Below are 18,423 nucleotides of genomic sequence, written 5' to 3'. Positions count from 1 at the left end.
TTTTTTTTTGCTCTTTATCTCTGAAAATTTAAATTAAGAGTTTTCAGATGTTATTTTCAATTATTTCCATGTTTCCCTGGAACTTAGTAGAATTAGGGTCCTCATTCCTAATTCAAGGGATGCATACCATAACAGTTTCTAGCCATCAGGAGCCAACCACTGATCTTACAAGTTAACAGGAAAAACTTGTTACTTTAAGTTGTCCTCTGAGAATATAGAGCAAAACATTATTTAATTCTCACTGTTACATTTTTTAAGCAAAAAATACCATAATTGGTTAATTTATACATACTACTTTGAGTCAATACCAAAAAATTAGAATCTCCAATCTCCCAGTTTCTGTATATCTTAGCAAAATTTATATTTACTTAGCCAGGACACTTAAATTTATTCATTTTTTTATGCTTCAGAAGGACTTTTTTCTTAACACTTCATAATGAATCTAAGAGTTAATAAGAAATATAAATACAGAGCAGATGAATTCTCATGGACTGATCCTAATGCTTTTTTTTTTTTTTTGGCTTTTGCCAGACTAAGTAAATGTCCACTTAGAGTAACTGAATCCTTTGCTGTCTTTAACAACTTACTGGGACTGTGGCCTGTCTGCCCTTTATGTTGCTTACATTCTGCTTGTCTTGTCATTGAGCCATATTCTAAGACTTAAATTTAATATATCCAAAAAGCGGTGTTTCACTACTAAAAGCAGGAGTCAGCTAACAATACATTACACTTTAGCTTTCTATGTTTTTCTCCTTGTTTATAGTAAGGAGTGGCATAACCTCCACAGCCTTTAAATAAGTTGTCTGCAAAAGCATTCCCACAATTTTCCAGAGACATTTGGATAGCTTTATATGCACTTAGTGCTACAATATATTTTTATTGTTCACAGTGAAAGCAAAGATCACATCAATTCAGTATTACTTATGATTTACTTTTGTAAAACAGAAAAAAACAAAAAAACAAATAGCACACTTGGAAAATACTGTTACCTAAGACTCTTTCTCCAAATATCTGACTAGGTGTATATGCCAATATTTTACTGTAATTTATGCTAACCAAAAGGAAACATAATTTCTACTGTAGAGGTCTGTCTTTTCCTTGTATCCTTCTTGTGGGGTTGATCTCTTGCCTATATTTGATTCAAAATTGGTAGGAGCTGGATTTAACGTTGCCTCTGACCACTAGTGTAAACTGAGCTTCTTTTCTGCAATGTTGGCTCTTATCCTAATAATTTTTGGTTCTTAATAAATGATTACTGCTTAGTCATCCTAACATCAAGGAACTTGTAATGATTCTGGCCTTATTACATATAAGTTATGGAAATTATGCTAAAATAATTCCAAAATAATTGTGTTTAAAATATCAACAGGTTGACATTTTATTAATTCAGTAATAATAATTTGCAGTTCAGTTTAAGTGGAAAATGATCTGAGATTCAAAATGCTCTAAACAGCTCCTGTCTTTAGTATTTTGGAACAATTATGTTTTTGCCATGCCATTGCAACATATATATAGAAATAGGAAATGTTAACACCTCTCCCCATTCTCACCTCTCCTAGCTCAAAAATTCAGTTACATTTTGATTACTTGTAGTGAAGAAGGGAATGATGAAGTTAGAGGTGGGAATAAGGAAATTATAACATGGGTTAATTATAATAAGAGCAATGCTTTCAACTTTTGTTTTTTCTGGTATTGGCAAGAAATGGAAAATTGCCCTAGGAGTATGTCAGGGTACTCAAGGCTTGCCGTCGGGTATGGACATTCTCTAGAGGAAGCCAGAAAAGCTGTTATGCTCATAGTTGCAGTTTATTACAGCAAAATGAAACAGATTAAAGTCAGCAAAAGAAAAATGCTCATAGGGCAGGGTCCTAGCTACAGGCTGTTCATGGTCCTCTCACAGAGGGTTTGCCAGGAATGTGCTTGCTTCTCACATCAATAACATGTGACCACATACATATCAACTAGGGAAACTCACCAAAACCTGGGTGTAGAATTTTTATTTCAGGGGTGTAGTCAGTTTTATGAGCATGGAATGCACACATGACCCACCTTAGTTATTCAGCCTCTCTCCAAAGACCAACCTCTCCACTGATACCTGTGGCCCCTAATCCCAGGTGAATGGGAAGGGCTTTCAGCATAAATTTCCTTGTTTGCAAAACTGGTTGGGGTGATTCAATATGTCAAGTATACAAAGATAGCTTTATCCACCTGTCTGTTCCACAGGCTCAAATTACTACCCGGGAGCACATTAAAATCACATTAGTAATTCTTTGGATTATGCAGGTTTTGCGCAATGCCAAATCTACTGGTTTAACCCTAGATTACATAATAGCAAAGGGATCTCAGGATCAACGAGATTTTTGGGAGAAAAGGCCAGGGTTGGGCTGAGGTAGGTGGGTGAAATCAGCAGCCCTCATGGAAGCAAAGAAGAACGATAACCTGAGAGCACAAATGTAGCCATGTGTAGGTACATGCAAGAATTTCTTTAACAACCAATTTCAATTCACAGGTGTTTGTTATTGGCCAGTGTCTGAGTATTTAAAATTCTTAAATGGTTCAGATTAAATAAATGGAAAAAGAACTGGGCTATTTTCCTTGTACTTGTGTAAAATGTTTTAAAAGCCTACCTGATTCTTCTGTAGGCTTCTTAGCTTTTCTGTTGATTTTTTTTTTAATTTATTTATTTGTACATACAGAATTGGGGTACAGGCCAGAAGCTCAGGGGCGGCGAGAGGCTTCACCAGAGACAGAGTGGGGAGCAGAACAGGCAGATCGGCGAAGTACACTGCTGAGGGGAGCAGCAGGCGGGTCAGGAGAGGTCTGCCATGCCATGTGGTCACCTCCGGGGCAGGCGGAAATCGAACTCATGTGGAAGTGGCTTTAGCTTCTCAGTGCAGTGCTTTAACCCGCTGCGCCACCAGGGAGGGCCTTTCTGTTGATTTTTTATCTATACTGATGACCAAGGGAGGTGGGTGAATCTTGTGGAATTTGGTTCTAGCAGGAGCAGTTGGCAAGTAGGGTGCCTGTAACAGCTTTGTGAGCTCTCTCCTGAAGAGGTTTTGCCACTTTTACCAATTTTATTTTTTGCCTAGAAAATAGTTCATCAAAAAGTAATGGTCACTTTCAGTAGTTGCATGTAGCAAAGACTCATCTACAGAGTTCTGATTGTAACATCACTTAACAATGGGAATAATTTTCACATTGAACATGTTTTTCAGACAAGACTATTCCCAAATAGTATTCCCATAGTTTTCCAGAACTGTATCTTTTTTTTTTTTTTTCAGAATACTGTGTATATTTTATACTTGCAAACTGTAATAACTCAGATAATTTCAGTGCTCAGTAGCCACAGGAAGATATATATGGATTAACCTTTCCTGTTAATATAGATATAAAGAATGTAAGTACATGTTAACAGATTTTTTAAAAAGCAGAGTTTGACAGAAGAATTCACAGTTTAATATTAGTAAATGAACAAACTGTATAAAATGATGTTATTATCCTAGCAGAACTGTATCTTTTTAAAGCAATAATAGCACAATTTTATGTGACAGTCCAAAGTCTGTAGGATGTAGGGTGGCTTAATGTCAGGTGTCTGACTTAACAAAAGAAGACTGTAGGTGTAGGTCTGGTGATTTTTATTTCTGTTCTTCCTCAGGTAATCTGGCTTTTGTTGTTATTTTAGTTTATCACCTGTTGCTTTATCCCCAAGGTGAACTATTGCTTTGAACTTGGTCTCTGCTTTTCTTGCCCTGTTTCCATGGTAACAGGACACACTGTACATTCACTCTGTGTGGAACTGGCTATACCATCTTAAAACTGACCTTTAGTATTCACTGTCCACTTCTTGTTTGTGACAACATATTGACATTGACCTTGGTTCTTCAGTTCTTGTTCTCAGTTCTTGCAGAAAGACTGTTATCTTAATGTTAAATATCTAAAGCTTATTTGGATAGCAAAATACATGCTTCTCTCTCTCTCTCTCTCTCTCTCTCTCTTTCTCTCTCCCTCCCTCCCTCCCTCCCTCCCTCCCTCCCTCCTCTCTTTTGTTTCTACAGTTTTCAGCCTGTGGGTACTATTCATATCGGACATTTTTGGCATCTAGTTCAGTTTTCATTTATATAGTGAGCGCACAGCTGAAACCTTGTATTCATGATTAAAAAATAAAAGTAAAGCTAACTAACCAAACCATTTCTTGCTAGAAATTCCCTTAATCTTTTTGAATTTTCAGTAAGGATTCATTGTAATTTTTCAGAGGTACTATTAATAGCTTAAGATTTTTCGTTGTAATTGTCATGTTTAATATCTCAAATTTTCACACATTTTTCTTCTTTGCCTTCTAGAACCTAAAACATTGCTAAAATTACATTGCTACCTATTTGTAGTCTATAAAGTACACATTAGTATAGAGTGCTGAGTCCTTTATTTTCTTTCTTACTATCATTAATGCCTCACAATGCTGTCTAAGATTTTGGATGACCCAGTGCATCTTCCAGAAAATCTAAGCAGAGACAATATATCTTAGGTGTTAAAATTGAGGAATCACTCAGCTCTTTTTTTTTTTTTGCTGTTATCCTTACTACATTATGCCACATAAAGTATGGTTTTTACATGTTTATTATATTTGCGACTTACTCACTAAGGAATGATTCCTATGCAGGCAGAAAATAGGTTGTTTTCTCACACCCTGGAACAGCAGCCCATTGAGTATTTATTAAATGAAAGAATCAGTAAATCTTCACTAAATGCATTCTCTCACTTAACTTTTGACTCATACTTTATTTTTTATGACTATATCACTTAAAAGAACTATACATATTAAAGTTGTTTTTCTTTCCTTATTGTTTTTCTTTTTCATGTAAGTTCAGGATTTTATTCCAAAATGTGTTACAATATCAGCTCATCCAATCTAAATTTACCTCACCACTTCCCTTTACCTCATATTCCTATGTTGTGTAAAATATGTGAAAAAGTGAGGGCTAGAAACTCTGGTTCTATACTTACATGAGGTACATTGCATATTATCATTGCTTTGGAGTATACATACATTACTTTATGTGATAGCATTATTCTGAGAGCCTTATATATCAGTATGTACCTCAGATTTATTAACGCTTGGCAAAATAGTCTCTAGACTTTATAATTGTTAAATGCATTAAAACTGCTGCTCAGTATTCATCAAAAGTATTTGATGATACTTTTTAGGATTCTATTTAATGTTAAAGTACAATTCTGAATTTAATACTATGGTTAATTTGATAAGATTTACTAAGAGTATTTTCATTCACCTAAAAAATACTTTGATAAATTAAGTATGTGCATAATTTTAATATTTTATCCTCTGAATATAGGTACAAGTTATGGAAGAAAAATTAAAAGCAGCTAATATCCAAACCAGTGAATCAGAGACAAGGTTGTATAAAAAGTGTCAAGATCTGGAGACTCAAATACAGGAAAAAGATGACATAATTCAGAACTTGGAGCTGCAACTTGAAGAGCAGGTCAGGAGGAATTTGATCATCAAAGAATTCTAAATGTGTGAAATGTGTGCATTCATTTATGCATCATCATAAGATTTTAAAAAGAATCTAACTTTCTAAGTTTGGGTCAGAAATCTTACTTATTTGGTCAACACAGAAGATCAAGCCATATTGATTACTAAAAGATGCAAATATATAAAGTAGCATTCACTGTAAGTCCAGGTGATTCACAAATACTTTTTGAATGTGACAATGCTCCTTAACTCTCAGACTAAAGCGTTTGAGTGTAGTGCTTAACTTGAAAACACTTGGTTATCAGCAGGCATTTATGTCTGTAAAATGTTTGAAAGAAATCTCTGCTTTAGATCATTAGGGTGTTGGAAATGTTTGTGGAACATTGTATTTTAAATATATGCTTGAAGCTGATCCTGCTTGGAAGTGTGTGCACTGACTTGGAACCGCTTTATTGAGACTAAATGGAGTCATTAGTTCATCTTGAAATTTTATTCGGAAGAAAAATCCCATTAGGGTTATTAAAATATTCATTTAACAGTCATTTAAATGTGACCACTATGAAATTGTGAAATTCTTTACTTTCAGAATTGTTTTATTGTTCTGGGGATCAGTATTTCTTGAGGTCAGTGGTTTTTAACTTTTCACCACCCCAGAGCCCTGTCATGGTGATTTATAGGATAGTCGCATTCTTGGTAATTTTGTGACCATAGCCAGATGTTACGGTTGATAAATGTGTGGTAGGATTTCTTGAACTTTATTTTCTCTGGATTTTTTTTTTTAAAGATTTATTTACTTATACATACAGAACTGGGGCATAGGCCAGAGGTGCGTAGAGTGAGAGGATTCACCAGACACAGAGTGGGGAGCAAAACAGGCAGATCCACTGAAATGCACTGCTTAGGGGAGCAGCAGGCAGGTCAGGAGAGGTCTGCTGCGCCATGTGGGCCACCTCCCTGGCCAGGGATCGAACTAGTGCTGAAGCAGCTGCAGGGAGCTTCATTGTGCCGTGCTTTAACCCATTGTGCCACCAGTGAGGGCCCTTTCTGGATCTTTTAAAATTAGTGTTTTGGGGGGAAACAAGCCATGCCCCTGAGGAAATTCTGGTTCCCTTCTCCCTAATCTAGTTGATGCCTTTTACATTGTTTTAAATGTTAGACCATTTCCAGAAATGATTTTTTTTCGTTGATATATTCAGTGGTTGTATTTTCATCAGTGATCTTTTAGAGAAAGAGAACATTTGTGAAAACTAGAAAAATTTATTTTTGCCTTTGTGGTTTCTTATTGTTTCTGCTAGACTTTCTCATTTTTTGCTTCCATTAGGTACTTTGAAGGTAGATGTTTTAACTTCAAAATAGGTTTTTAAAGTGGATTTTATAACTGGAGTTGACATTTTCAGAGCAGTAAACCTATATTTGAACTAAACAAACTGTTTGTTATTTCAGAAACAAATAAGAGTACAAGAAGCTAAAATAATAGAAGAGAAAGCAGCCAAGATCAAAGAATGGGTGACAGCTAAGTTAAACGAGGTATTTATTGCTCTATTTTGTCTTTTCCTTAAACTTTTACTTGTCTTGAATAGATAAATTATCGGAATATGTGATCATGTGAGCAAAACCAAATTTTGGTTAGTTGGTCATGCTGCTGTCTTTTAGTAAGTGTGAAGTGATGTTCATCTTAATGTCCAGTGTATCTCTGAAATTAAGTTCTTTTTTTAAAGATTTATTTATTTTCTACCCAAAAGACACAAAAACACTGATTGAAAAAGATACTTGTACCCCCATGTTTATTGCTGCTTTATTTACAATTGGAAAAACATGGAAGCAGCCCAAATGCCCAAAAGTAGATGACTGGATTAGAAAGATGTGGTACATATATACAATGGAATATTACTCAGCAACCAAAAAAGAGAAACACATGTCTTTTGCAGCAACTTGGATGGAGCTGGAAAAGATCATGCTTAGTGAGATAAGCCAGAAAGAGAAAGAAAAATACCGGATGGTTTCACTCATAGCAGGAGTATAATGGACCAGGCGAGAAAATAACAAAAATAATGAACAACCATAGACCAGAGACATTCTGTGGGGGTGGAGTGGGGAATGGGATCAAAAACGGGGGGGTGGGAGGGAGGGAAATGCACGGGACTAGGGTGGTGGCACAGGGGTGATTTGGTGATGGGAAACCCGTGGGGATTACAATGGAGATGAAAAAAAAAATGTGCAAAATGATGTAAAAATAAACTTTAAAAAAAAAAAGATTTATTTATTTTGTGCATACAAAACTGGGGTACAGGCCAGAAGCTCAGGGGCGGTGAGAGGCTTCACCAGAGACAGAGTGGGGAGCAGAACAGGCAGATCGATGAAGTACACTGCTGAGGGGAGCAGCGGGCGGGTCAGGAGAGGTCTGCCGCGCCATGTGGTCACCTCTGGGACAGGCGTGAATCGAACTCTTGCGGAAGTGGCTTTAGCTTCTCAGTGCTGTGCTTTAACCTGCTACGCCACCAGGGAGGGCCTGAAATTAAGTTTTAATACACTTGTAATCCATGTAAATAACTTCATTTTAATTAGTTAATTTTGGTTCTAATTAGTTTTAAATAATTATAGAACTTGTGTGTACATTTCATAAAATTAATGTATTCACTATTTAAGAAGTTACATATTACGTAATTTATAGGACAAATTAAATGTTAAAATAATTTAATTTTATAGGAGATAAGGCATAGGGAGTAAAAACATTTGAAAATTTTAGTTTTAGAAAAGTGAATATTGAGGCCATAAAATCTAAGGTCATAATCTGTACTCTAGATTCATTCAATACTAGCTTATGCTTTTGTTATGTGTAATTTTTGTTTATGTGTAATTAAGTGATAATATTTCCTTTCATAATCTGCTAAATAAAAGAATAACATTGTGCTTTTCAGCTGGAATTGGAGAAGAAAAACCTTCGCTTGATCAACCAAAAACAAACTGAAGAGATAAGAGCGATACAGGCAAAGCTACAAGGTAGAAGTACTTTGGCTAAACTGACTTGCTTGAATGTATTTAACAGTTTTACTAATGAGCACTATTAGTGTAACTGGTACAACTAAGGAACTGAATTTTACATTATATTAAATCTGAATTGAAAATTAAAATTGCCACGTTATATTAGACAGTAACAAATAATCAAAGGCAGTAATAATAGTTTGAACATTTAATTTATAAATCAGTTGTGTTATTTTCCATTTTGTATGTTTCAGTGGTCACCACTGAAACGCTTATGGCCAGAGTGCTGCGAACAGAAATTTTCATATATATAAACTGTTTTCACTTTCCAATCTTAGGGTTACTTTTCTTTTTTCCCAATTTCAGTGCTAAGGGTGGAGTGTAGTTAAAGATAGACATTTACTCAAGATCCTGTTCTGTTGATAGTCACCTTGTATACACTGAGCTGAAGGACTCAGGACAAAGCATGGGCGAAGGGGCCGACCTTCTGTGCATTCTCTGGGTGTCCCACCCTCCCTCCCAAGCACCTCTATGAGTGCACCAACCTTAAAGCCCTCTGAACCTCATACTTTTTGGTTTTTGGAGGCTTAACTGCATGATTGATTAATCTATTGACCACTGGTGATTAATTTGACTTCCTCTTCCCCTTTCCCTGCTGACCCCACGGGTCAGAGGTTGGAGATAAAAGGTGAAACTGGAAGTTCCAATCCTTTAATTGCTTATTTTCTTCCCAGCCACCCCCTATCCTGATGCTATCTAAGTGATTCCAGAAATTAACTCATTAATATAAACTCTGACGTGGTGGAAACAGCTTGTTATGAAAACAAAAGATATCTTTATTGCTTTTATAACTTAGGAAATCCCAAGGTTTTTTCTTTTTAGCAGCTCCTTGCAGGAACCTTGGATAAAGACCAAAAAATATGTTTCTTGTATTACACAATTCCTTCATCTATGTAATGGCAAATAATTACATCCATCATTAATCCAGAATTCCATACTTAGAATTAAAGTTTCTAGTCTTTGTAGCATTCATCTGCATTGAAATAGGTTGGCTGGAATAAACCCAGTCTCTGAATGCTGTTTTTTTACCTTCCCTGATACCCTTAGCTTGCAGTTCTACACTTGATCTTAGCCAAAAGGCTGAGAAGCGATAGCTTGCAGTTCTAACCCTCATTGACAACCTCTCCAATCTTGATCCCTGGAAACTATACTTGGAGTAGAGAAAAAGAGATGTGATGTGTTTATATAGCATAGTACTTTAAAAATATGTGCATATGTGTGATTATTAGAATCATTGTGTGTGAAGTAGTTCTGTTCAGATATGATCAACATGATAATACTGAACGACTCATCTAAAGAAATACACATATAAAGATATTTTACTTTCCTCAGTTACCAGTTGCTAATTAACCTAACCTTCTGGTGCATTCCCAGAGTTAAGAATTTAATTTCCTTGGAAACTTCTTAGTATCACTGCCATGTTTCTTAGTATTGCCATTTTTTTTTCCTCTTACAAGCAGCAAGTTCTAGAAGATGAATCAAACCCATCTGAATGTAGGTGTTTACACAGTCACTGCACTCACTAGAATCTGACTCCTCCTTATAATTTGATTTTTTTGTTTTTGTTTGAGAACTCTCTTTAAAGGAGCTAGACATTTTTCTCTCTGCAGTTAAAAACTATGTTGCACATTTAAATGTTGGCATGTTTAAAATGCTAGAAATTAAGGATTCCATGTTTTATAGGTAAAGATGAACTTAAGACTTCTGGTATAAGGGATGTTTTGCCCAAGTTTTCTTATGCGTTTGCTCCATCTTTAACAAACTAATAAAAAACTCAGATCTTGATGGTGATGGCCCGTCTTGCAGAGGCTCCAGGAAAGAAGGTCTCAGCTGCCTCCACACTGAAGCTTCCAGAAGGCCAGCGCCTGAGCAGTCTAACCTTTGGGTGCTTTTCCTCCCGAGCAAGGAGTCCTCAAGTAGTAAAATCTGAGGAAGCGAGCAAGATAACATCTAAAGAACTTGAGTTCCCTGAAGGAAAAGATGTTGAAGGTATTTACTGCCTAGAGGAATTTACTTTGACGTTTTTTTAAAAAAGGAAAAATCGTTTGCTAAGTTAATCCAAAGACAGCTTCATTTCCCTTATTTTGTTCTTGACAGCTTGATGTTTAATGAGAATTTTTTTTTGAAGATTTATTTATCTGTGCATACAGAACTGGGGTACAGGCCAAAGGTGCAGGGGCGGTGAGAGGCTTCACCAGAGACAGCGAGGAGCAGAACAGGCCAACTGAGAAGTATACTGCTGAGGGGAGGAGCAGGCGGGTCAGGAGAAGTCTGCCATGCCATATGGTCACCTCATGTGGAGGTGGCTTTAGCTTCTTAGTGCTGTGCTTTACCCGCTGTGCCACCATGGGGGACAAAGGGGGGGCATTTAATGAGAATATTTAAAAAGAGCAATACTGTTTTGAAATAGTGTCTAATTTTGTGTTTCTCTTTATCTTGTGTGTTTTTTGATAGTCTTTATCAGTGTCTTGGAGAAAACTGACTTTTTTCTGTAGTACATTCCCCAGTGAGATTTAAATTTGAAGTTGTTTCATTTGTGTCTACCAGGTGTTTGTTTTAGCTGAGTTTCAGAGTAGAACTATGACTCTTCCAGTCATTACTTACTAGAGATATTAAAACGCTAGTATCCAATGTGATAATGTGTAAGTCATCCACATTGTACACTTACAAAGAAAAGAACACCAAAGTAATAAATTAGTAACAGTTTTGACTTTCCCCTTATTGTTTCAGAGAGGAAAATTATACCTAGCTGTTTAAACCCTGGACCTGTATGCAGACTCCTATCCATTTTTTGGTGTTAAGACACCTCTAAATTATGCTTGGTTGTCGAACCTTCAGTCTACATTTTTAGGTTATGGTCATGAAGCCAGTGGTAAAACAAAATTCTACAAATTTTGTTATAAATGAAAGTAAACCGTATCTAAAGACATTTTTAAAGCATGTTATTCTTATTATGAAAACATATTTTGAAGGGATTAAACCAAAAGTGAAGCGAGGACAGTGAGGAGAGCTTTCTCTGTTTATACTTCCTTCATGAAGTGGTTTGGCATATGTCAAGTGTTGAAGCTTGGGACCAAAGTTTAGTTTTGAGCCGCTTTATACTTACCGTGTTTAAATTTACCTACTATAATTTTGCAATTTAATTGAAATAGGGTTGCCATTTTCTTTGTTTCTAAAATATAATTAATGGTGCTTCTTGGCAGTGACTTTCTTTGACAGAGAGAGTTGCCCTCTCTCTGACGCACATTTTGCTTCTTTTATTTTCTCTCCATAGACTATTGTCAGTTTTAAGTCCAAAATGTTTCTTTTTTTTTAAAGATTTATTTACGCATACAGAACTGGGGTACAAGCCACAGGTGTAAGGCTGGTGAGAGATAGAGTGTCTTCACCAGAGACAGAGTGGGGAGCAGCACAGGCAGATTGACGAGTTACACTGCTGAGGGGAGCAGCAGGCGGGCCAGAAGAGGTCTGCGGCGCCGTGTGGGTCACGTCTGGGGCGGGGGATCAAACTCACGCTGAGGTGGCTGCAGCCAGTTTGCAGTGCTGCGTCCTAACCCGTTGCACCACCAGGAAGGGCTCCCAGTATGTTTCTTTTAAAAAACAGTTTAATGTTGATACTATTCTATTAAATTGTTAGGTAGGCCTCTATGTTTCATATAAAGTTTTTAATTTCCAAACTTAGATTTAAAAAAGAAATAGAATCTAAAAAGACTCAGATAATTTAACTTTGTTCTTTTTAAAATTTCATTTTCCACAATGTGGTACATAAAGCTCAATGTTCAGAAAGATTGTTGTTAAAGGCAACTTGTCAATATGATGTATGCTTTTGTAGAAATGGAAATTCCAGAAAAATCTGCTGATAACCAAATGCAAGAAAACAACCGAGGTCAGAGGACATTGCCTCAAAACCCTGGTGTTTCAGAACAGAATCAGAATGGGAGAACAAGCTTTCTAACGGACGGTGGCATATCCCAGAATTCTGGGGCTCCAGCAAGTGACTGGAGTTCTGATGAGGAAGATGGGGGTAAAGGAAGAGCCAAGTCTAGGTATACATCTACCCTCTCCAGTCACACATCGGAGGAAGGGGTCCAGGACAGCCGAATGGGCAGTGACACTTACTTGACTGCATCTGATGACAGCAGTTCTATATTTGAAGAAGAGACTTTTGGCATCAAGAAGCCAGAACACAAGAAGCTTTATTCCTGGCAGCAGGAGGCACAATGGAAAGCTCATAACAGTTCTCTTGCAAAGGGAAACTCAGAATCAAGTAAAAAAAAGCGTGATAGTTCCTCAGATGAACTGAATAAAAGGTTTCAGTCTCAGAGACTGGATTATTCATCTTCCTCGAGTGAGGCCAACACCCCAAGCCCTATTTTAACCCCAGCTTTGATGCCAAAGCATCCCAACTCTCTCCCTGGAAAAGGAACAGCTTTGGGACCTTCATCAAACCTGCCACCCCCAAAGTTAAGGATTCCAAATGTTTTCAGCATAAGTGTTGCACTAGCCAGACGGCACTTGAGCCAGCCACAGTTAAGTTCCGATAGGATGTTTGGCACAAACAGAAATGCCATAAGTATGATCCGGCCACTGAGACCTCAGGAAACAGACCTCGATCTTGTTGATGGCAATGGCACAGACATTTCAGAAAGTATGGACACCGGTTGTGACGACGGCCTATCTTCCTATGACTCCCTGGAGTCCCCATGTTCAGATGACCAGGCAGGCTGCAGCAAACCTCCTACTCCTCCCCTGCACCGTTTCCCCTCTTGGGTAAATCGCATTGCTGTCTACAACACACACTTGCTGGTTTTTTTCTCAAAGCTCACTCTGAGGGTTATCTTTACTGGTATCCCTGTTTCTTTCTAAATCTAGCTCTGTTCTGACAATTCCCACCTTTCTAAATTCCCCTTCTCTTTCCTAAGTTCCGAATCCACTGAGAAATACACAAGGATAAGACAGAAAGGAGATCAAATGGTTACCTGTACCATTAAAACAGGTAATAGAGAATTTGTAGGCACTTGAACTTTCCATCGTTGCATCTTGGAACTAGCTGGTTTTATTTGTCCAGACCCAGGCAGCAATGGAGGAACTTAGGCTTCCTCCATGAGGGCCTGCCCCTCTAGAACTTGCAGCCTGGGGAGAGAACAGATGGTTATTTCCTGCAGGCAGCCACTTCCCAAGAGAAAGTCTGTGAGAGGAAGGCTCTAGGCTTTGCATGTCCTAATTCTCTGGAAATCCTGATATAATAAAAGAAGCAAAATTTCAACTCCTCACTGCCCAAAGGCAACATAATGGAATTCCAGAGATCCAAGTGCCAGTAATGGTCATTTACTTGGTAGTAGCCAGCATTTAGTAATAAACTGCAGTGGCATGAAGCCACTCCTTAACCAGGAGGCGGGGAAAGCGAATGGGTGGCTGACATCAGGGCTGTTCGATTATAGGCGCCCCTAAGGAAGGACACTTTCCCATCAGATGGGAAAGTGGAATTCCCCTGTTTAATTTTTTTGATTGACTTTTGGACCAGGGCATTTAACTCTTATTGGTCACTAGTTTTTGAGCTTCATCTTTTACTTGGTTGGCTTTAAGAGAAATTTAAATTCACTCTTAATGAGCTTATAAACCATTGGATTTAACAACAACAAAAACATCTTCTTGTGTACCTGGGCTACACTGACATTTCTTCCATTGAAATAATGACCATTAATGTAGTAACCTATTAATTCTTAGGTATATCTGTATCACTAGATTAGAAAGAAACCATTATATTTGAAAGAAAGTGAAATAATCTGTTTTGTAGATTTAAGTTTTCTTTCACATATTGGCATCATTTAACCTTTGGTCTCCAGAAAATTTTGGGGGTTACAGGATTTTGGGGTTTGGGAGTGATCTGTATTATTATTACTGTTATTATTATTTTGGTGATTTAAAAAAAAATTATTCATACATACAAGAGTACAGGCCAGAGAATGTGGGAGATGAGATGATTCACCAGAGACAGAATAGGGAGCAGAACAGGCAGATTAACTGAAGTCCACTGCTGAGGGGAACAGCGGGCAGGACAGGAGAGGTTTGTCATGCATGTGGGTCACCTCCCTGGCGGGGGACAAACTCGTGCTGCAGTCACTGTGGCTAGCATCACAGCATCGTGCTTTAACCAGCTACACCACCAGGGAGGGCCAGACCAGTGCAATTTTAAGTAAATTAAAGCATTCATGTTTTCCTATTTTAAATATTGACCTTGAGATGTATCTGCTCATGCGAGGCATTTGCTTACAACATTTTATTGGAGTGTCTACATGAAGCTGACTGCAGTTTATTACTAAATGCTGGCTACTACCAAGTAAATGACCGTTACTGGCACTTGGATCTCTGGAATTCCAATTATGTTGCCTTTGAGCAGTGAGGAGTTGAAATTTTGCTTCTTTTATTATATTGGGATTTTCAGAGAATTAGGTTAGACTTTCAGGTTTATTTTATTTGGCAAAGTGTTTTACTACTTGTTCTTCTTTGTTCAACTTGTCTCCTGAAACTATTCAGTCCTGAAAAAGTAGTATTGCTTTTGAGAAACCTTCTGGTAGATTGGCCAGGTGCTGGGGAGGACTGCCTTAGCTGCTCACCACCCACTGTCCCAGACCACTATGTCCAGGTCGTGTCCCAGATTTCAGGGTATGATAGTCTATGCAACAGGAACTTCTGTTCTCCTAAGGGGTGAGCCTGCTAACCTTTCCAGTCTCATTTTAGAGATCTCACTCAGGGAAGAGAAAGCAAAATAACCGCCTATTTTTGGAAGAAGTTAATATTATAAATTCCATCATAATTCTCAAGTTCCTTTATAATTTGACCTCAGGTATTTCTTCTACTTCAGTGATTTCAATGAATATTGAAATAAGAAATGCTTAATGCAACTCTATCTGTGATTTCTGACTTCAGATGTTTCTTTTTTCTCTAGTCGTGTGAATGGTAGAATATTAAAGGTAATATTTATGTGTAGGCATTGAGTATGAGTGGTTTTGACTTTATCTTAAGCCATTCAAGCTTTCTCTTTTTTCCTTTAAACCATGTTCTATATGATGGATTATTAAAGGTGCTGCTTAAGTATAGTCAGTGACTGTGAATAAACTTTCTCTTAATTTTTTTCCTAACTCTTGAAAAGATTTTAAAATACCAAAATTTGGGACCAAAGATAAATAATGGAATGACTAATGGATGGAAAAAATTTCTGCAGTACTATTCACAGTGGCATATTTTAGTTGGCGCTGATGACAGTTTTACAATAATGCTGTACTCAAATGTTAAATGAAGAACAAATGAAAAGCATGTGTATTGAAAATAATCATTTCTTTGCTTTAAATATCCAGTTTAAATCTCTCTTTTACATTAGGAAAGCAGAATTTATGCTGTAGCCAAATCAGGTATTCGAATGTCTGAGGCCTTCAATATGGAGAATGTGAACAAAAGTAAGTGATCTTTTGCATGCTGTGACACTCTTGAACCCAAGGGACATGCTAAGCAAAGCCAGTCACGAAAAAACAAGTATACTGTGTGATTCCACTTTCATGAGGCACCTTACATGGTCAGACTGAGAGAGTGATGGAATGGTGCTTGGGATTGGGAGAGACTGGACAGATGAGTAGTTACCTACTGGTAGAATGTTTCAGATTAGCGAGATAAGAATCTTGCTATAAAAAGCTCTGGAGCTCTGACTCAACAGCAGCAGTTAAGTGAACATACTTGACGATGGCAGATTTCATGTCACATGAAATTTTTAGTACTGTGTAAATGTTTTAGAAAATAATTTTGTGATGCTGTTTCTTTTTTTTCCCTCCCTCTCTCTGAGTTGAGAGCCCCCCATTATGATTTTAAACAAAAGGTTGAAGCAAAGAAATAATAGTTTCAGCTGTCTAAACTAAAAAAATCAGTCTCTGTGTTCCTTTTATTTTTCTCCAGAGTTTAAAATACATTCCTCCTTTTTCTTTCTTCAAGAAATTACTGTAGGAGCAATGTAGGCCCAATTTAAAAAGTAAAACCCAGCAGCTGTCTGAAATAAAAAGAGACATTTCTCTGTGGTTCCTTCTACAGCCCCTCCTTATCCTACCACTAGCCTGCCTGGGATATTCTGTTCCTTCTTATCTCCTATACATGCTGTTCAGGAAACACAGACTAACCTTTCAGTAGGAGGTTCACCGGATGAAGGCTGAAGTCCTGTCAGTAACCGGGCCACTAAAAATTTTGAGAATGTCTCCCCTCGGTGCTGCTCACTGAGTCAGTCGGCAGGGGTTAATCCTCATTTTGCCCAGTCTGAGCGGGATCAGATGCTAGATGAGTAGATGCTATGACCCCTGTTTCCAAAGAGCTTATATTCTAGTTGGGCATGGCATGCACAGGGCAATAATGGACCATGTACCATTCAACCTTCCAGCACTGTAATCCTTAAACTACCTATGAATACATATTAACTCACTCTCTCTCTTTAGGTAGACATTTTCCTATTCCAGATTCCTAAGAGATAAACCTAAGTACTAGTTAGAAAAAAAAAAAATCATTTTGTTTCCTGTTTCAGATTCTGTTGCGATGCTTTCCTATACCTCACCAGGACTTTACACGTCTCTCATCTACAAGAATGTGACAACGCCAGTGTATACGACTTTGAAGGGGGTAACTCATCGTTGTTATTGTTAAACATGTGGCTCTGTTCATGATGGGCCTAGAAAGCTTTTTATTCAAGCTCCAGATTCCATTCTTGACATGTCCCTTTATAGGAAACTTCAGAAATTCACGCTAATACATCATAAAATGGAAATGGAAGCTATGGAGAAGATACTTATTCTTGTCAGAGTGTTGGAAATCTGCTGCTTCTTGTTATGCCCCGGGTGATTGTCCATCCTGTCCATGGCTGCTAATTGTTTTGGGGAAACATGTTCTTAATGATGTGATGAAAACTTCTAGTTCAGAAAGGTCTTTGCTGCCTGCCAAGCTTCCTCTCCTTTGTTTGGAGTATCTAATTGAAATAAGTATTTTTTATTTTTCTTTCATACCCAATATGGTGTTTTCAGGAATCTTTTATAATAGACAAGTTGCCTTGCCAATAAGAGTTTAGGATTTAACAATATGCCGTTCACAATGGCAAGATAGTCACGTGATTTCCTTAAAACTTCTTGTTCCACACTTTTTCTGGAAAAATATCCTGTGTAAAATAAAAGGGGTTACTTAAACAATAGGCACATGGAAGATATTCTTGCCTTTTTTTTTTTTTAGAAAGCGACTCAAATAAGCAGCAGCCCATTCCTGGATGACTCCTCTGGGTCAGAGGAAGAAAGTAGCTCCAGGTCCAGCTCCCGGACATCAGAGTCAGATACACGCAGTCGGAGCAGGCCAGGCAGCCCCAGAGCCTTGAAGCGAGGTGAGTGGAAGCCTTGAGCATACAAATTCCAGTTAATTCTGAATACTTAATAGGAATTTTATCTCCATAATAGAAAAAATAAAAAAAATCAGAGTACTTGCTTCAAACCATGGTGAAAAAAGAATTACTAACACACTATGGAGGGCCCTCCCTTGGTATCACAGCGGGTTAAAGCACAACACTAAGACGCTAAACAGCATGAGTTCAATCCCTGCCCTGGAGGTGACCACATGGTGCAGCAGACTTCTCCTGACCTGCCCGCTGCTCCCCTCAGCAATGTACTTCATCGATCTGCCTCTTCTGCTCCCCACTCTGCCTCTGGTGAATCCTCTCACCACCTCTGCACCGCTGGCCTGTACCCCAGTTCTGTATGCATAAATAAATAAACCTTTAAAAAATTGAAAAAAAACCACTATGGAAATTATGAGGCTTTTCCCTCTGAACTACTTTTAAAATGATGACAAAAATTAAATGTTTTAAAATATGA

At 37.7% G+C, this 18,423-nt stretch overlaps 1 protein-coding gene across 1 annotated transcript in view; it reads left to right on the top strand.

Annotated features, from left to right (window-relative positions):
* PLEKHH2 (pleckstrin homology domain containing, family H (with MyTH4 domain) member 2) overlaps positions 1 to 18,423 on the top strand; it is a 72,427-nt gene that overhangs the window by 20,083 nt on the left and 33,921 nt on the right. Inside the window, exons 4-11 of the mRNA XM_004686247.2 lie at positions 5,352 to 5,501; positions 6,938 to 7,021; positions 8,413 to 8,494; positions 10,343 to 10,525; positions 12,369 to 13,306; positions 15,918 to 15,993; positions 17,097 to 17,191; positions 17,792 to 17,936. Coding sequence (XP_004686304.1) covers positions 5,352 to 5,501; positions 6,938 to 7,021; positions 8,413 to 8,494; positions 10,343 to 10,525; positions 12,369 to 13,306; positions 15,918 to 15,993; positions 17,097 to 17,191; positions 17,792 to 17,936 — 1,753 coding nt within the window. The remainder of the gene's footprint in view (positions 1 to 5,351; positions 5,502 to 6,937; positions 7,022 to 8,412; positions 8,495 to 10,342; positions 10,526 to 12,368; positions 13,307 to 15,917; positions 15,994 to 17,096; positions 17,192 to 17,791; positions 17,937 to 18,423) is intronic.

Source organism: Condylura cristata, unplaced genomic scaffold (genome assembly GCF_000260355.1).
Source record: "Condylura cristata isolate star-nosed mole 26May11 unplaced genomic scaffold, ConCri1.0 scaffold00020, whole genome shotgun sequence".
NCBI classification, from domain to species: Eukaryota; Metazoa; Chordata; class Mammalia; order Eulipotyphla; family Talpidae; genus Condylura; species Condylura cristata.
This window is presented reverse-complemented; position numbering and strand designations above follow the sequence as displayed.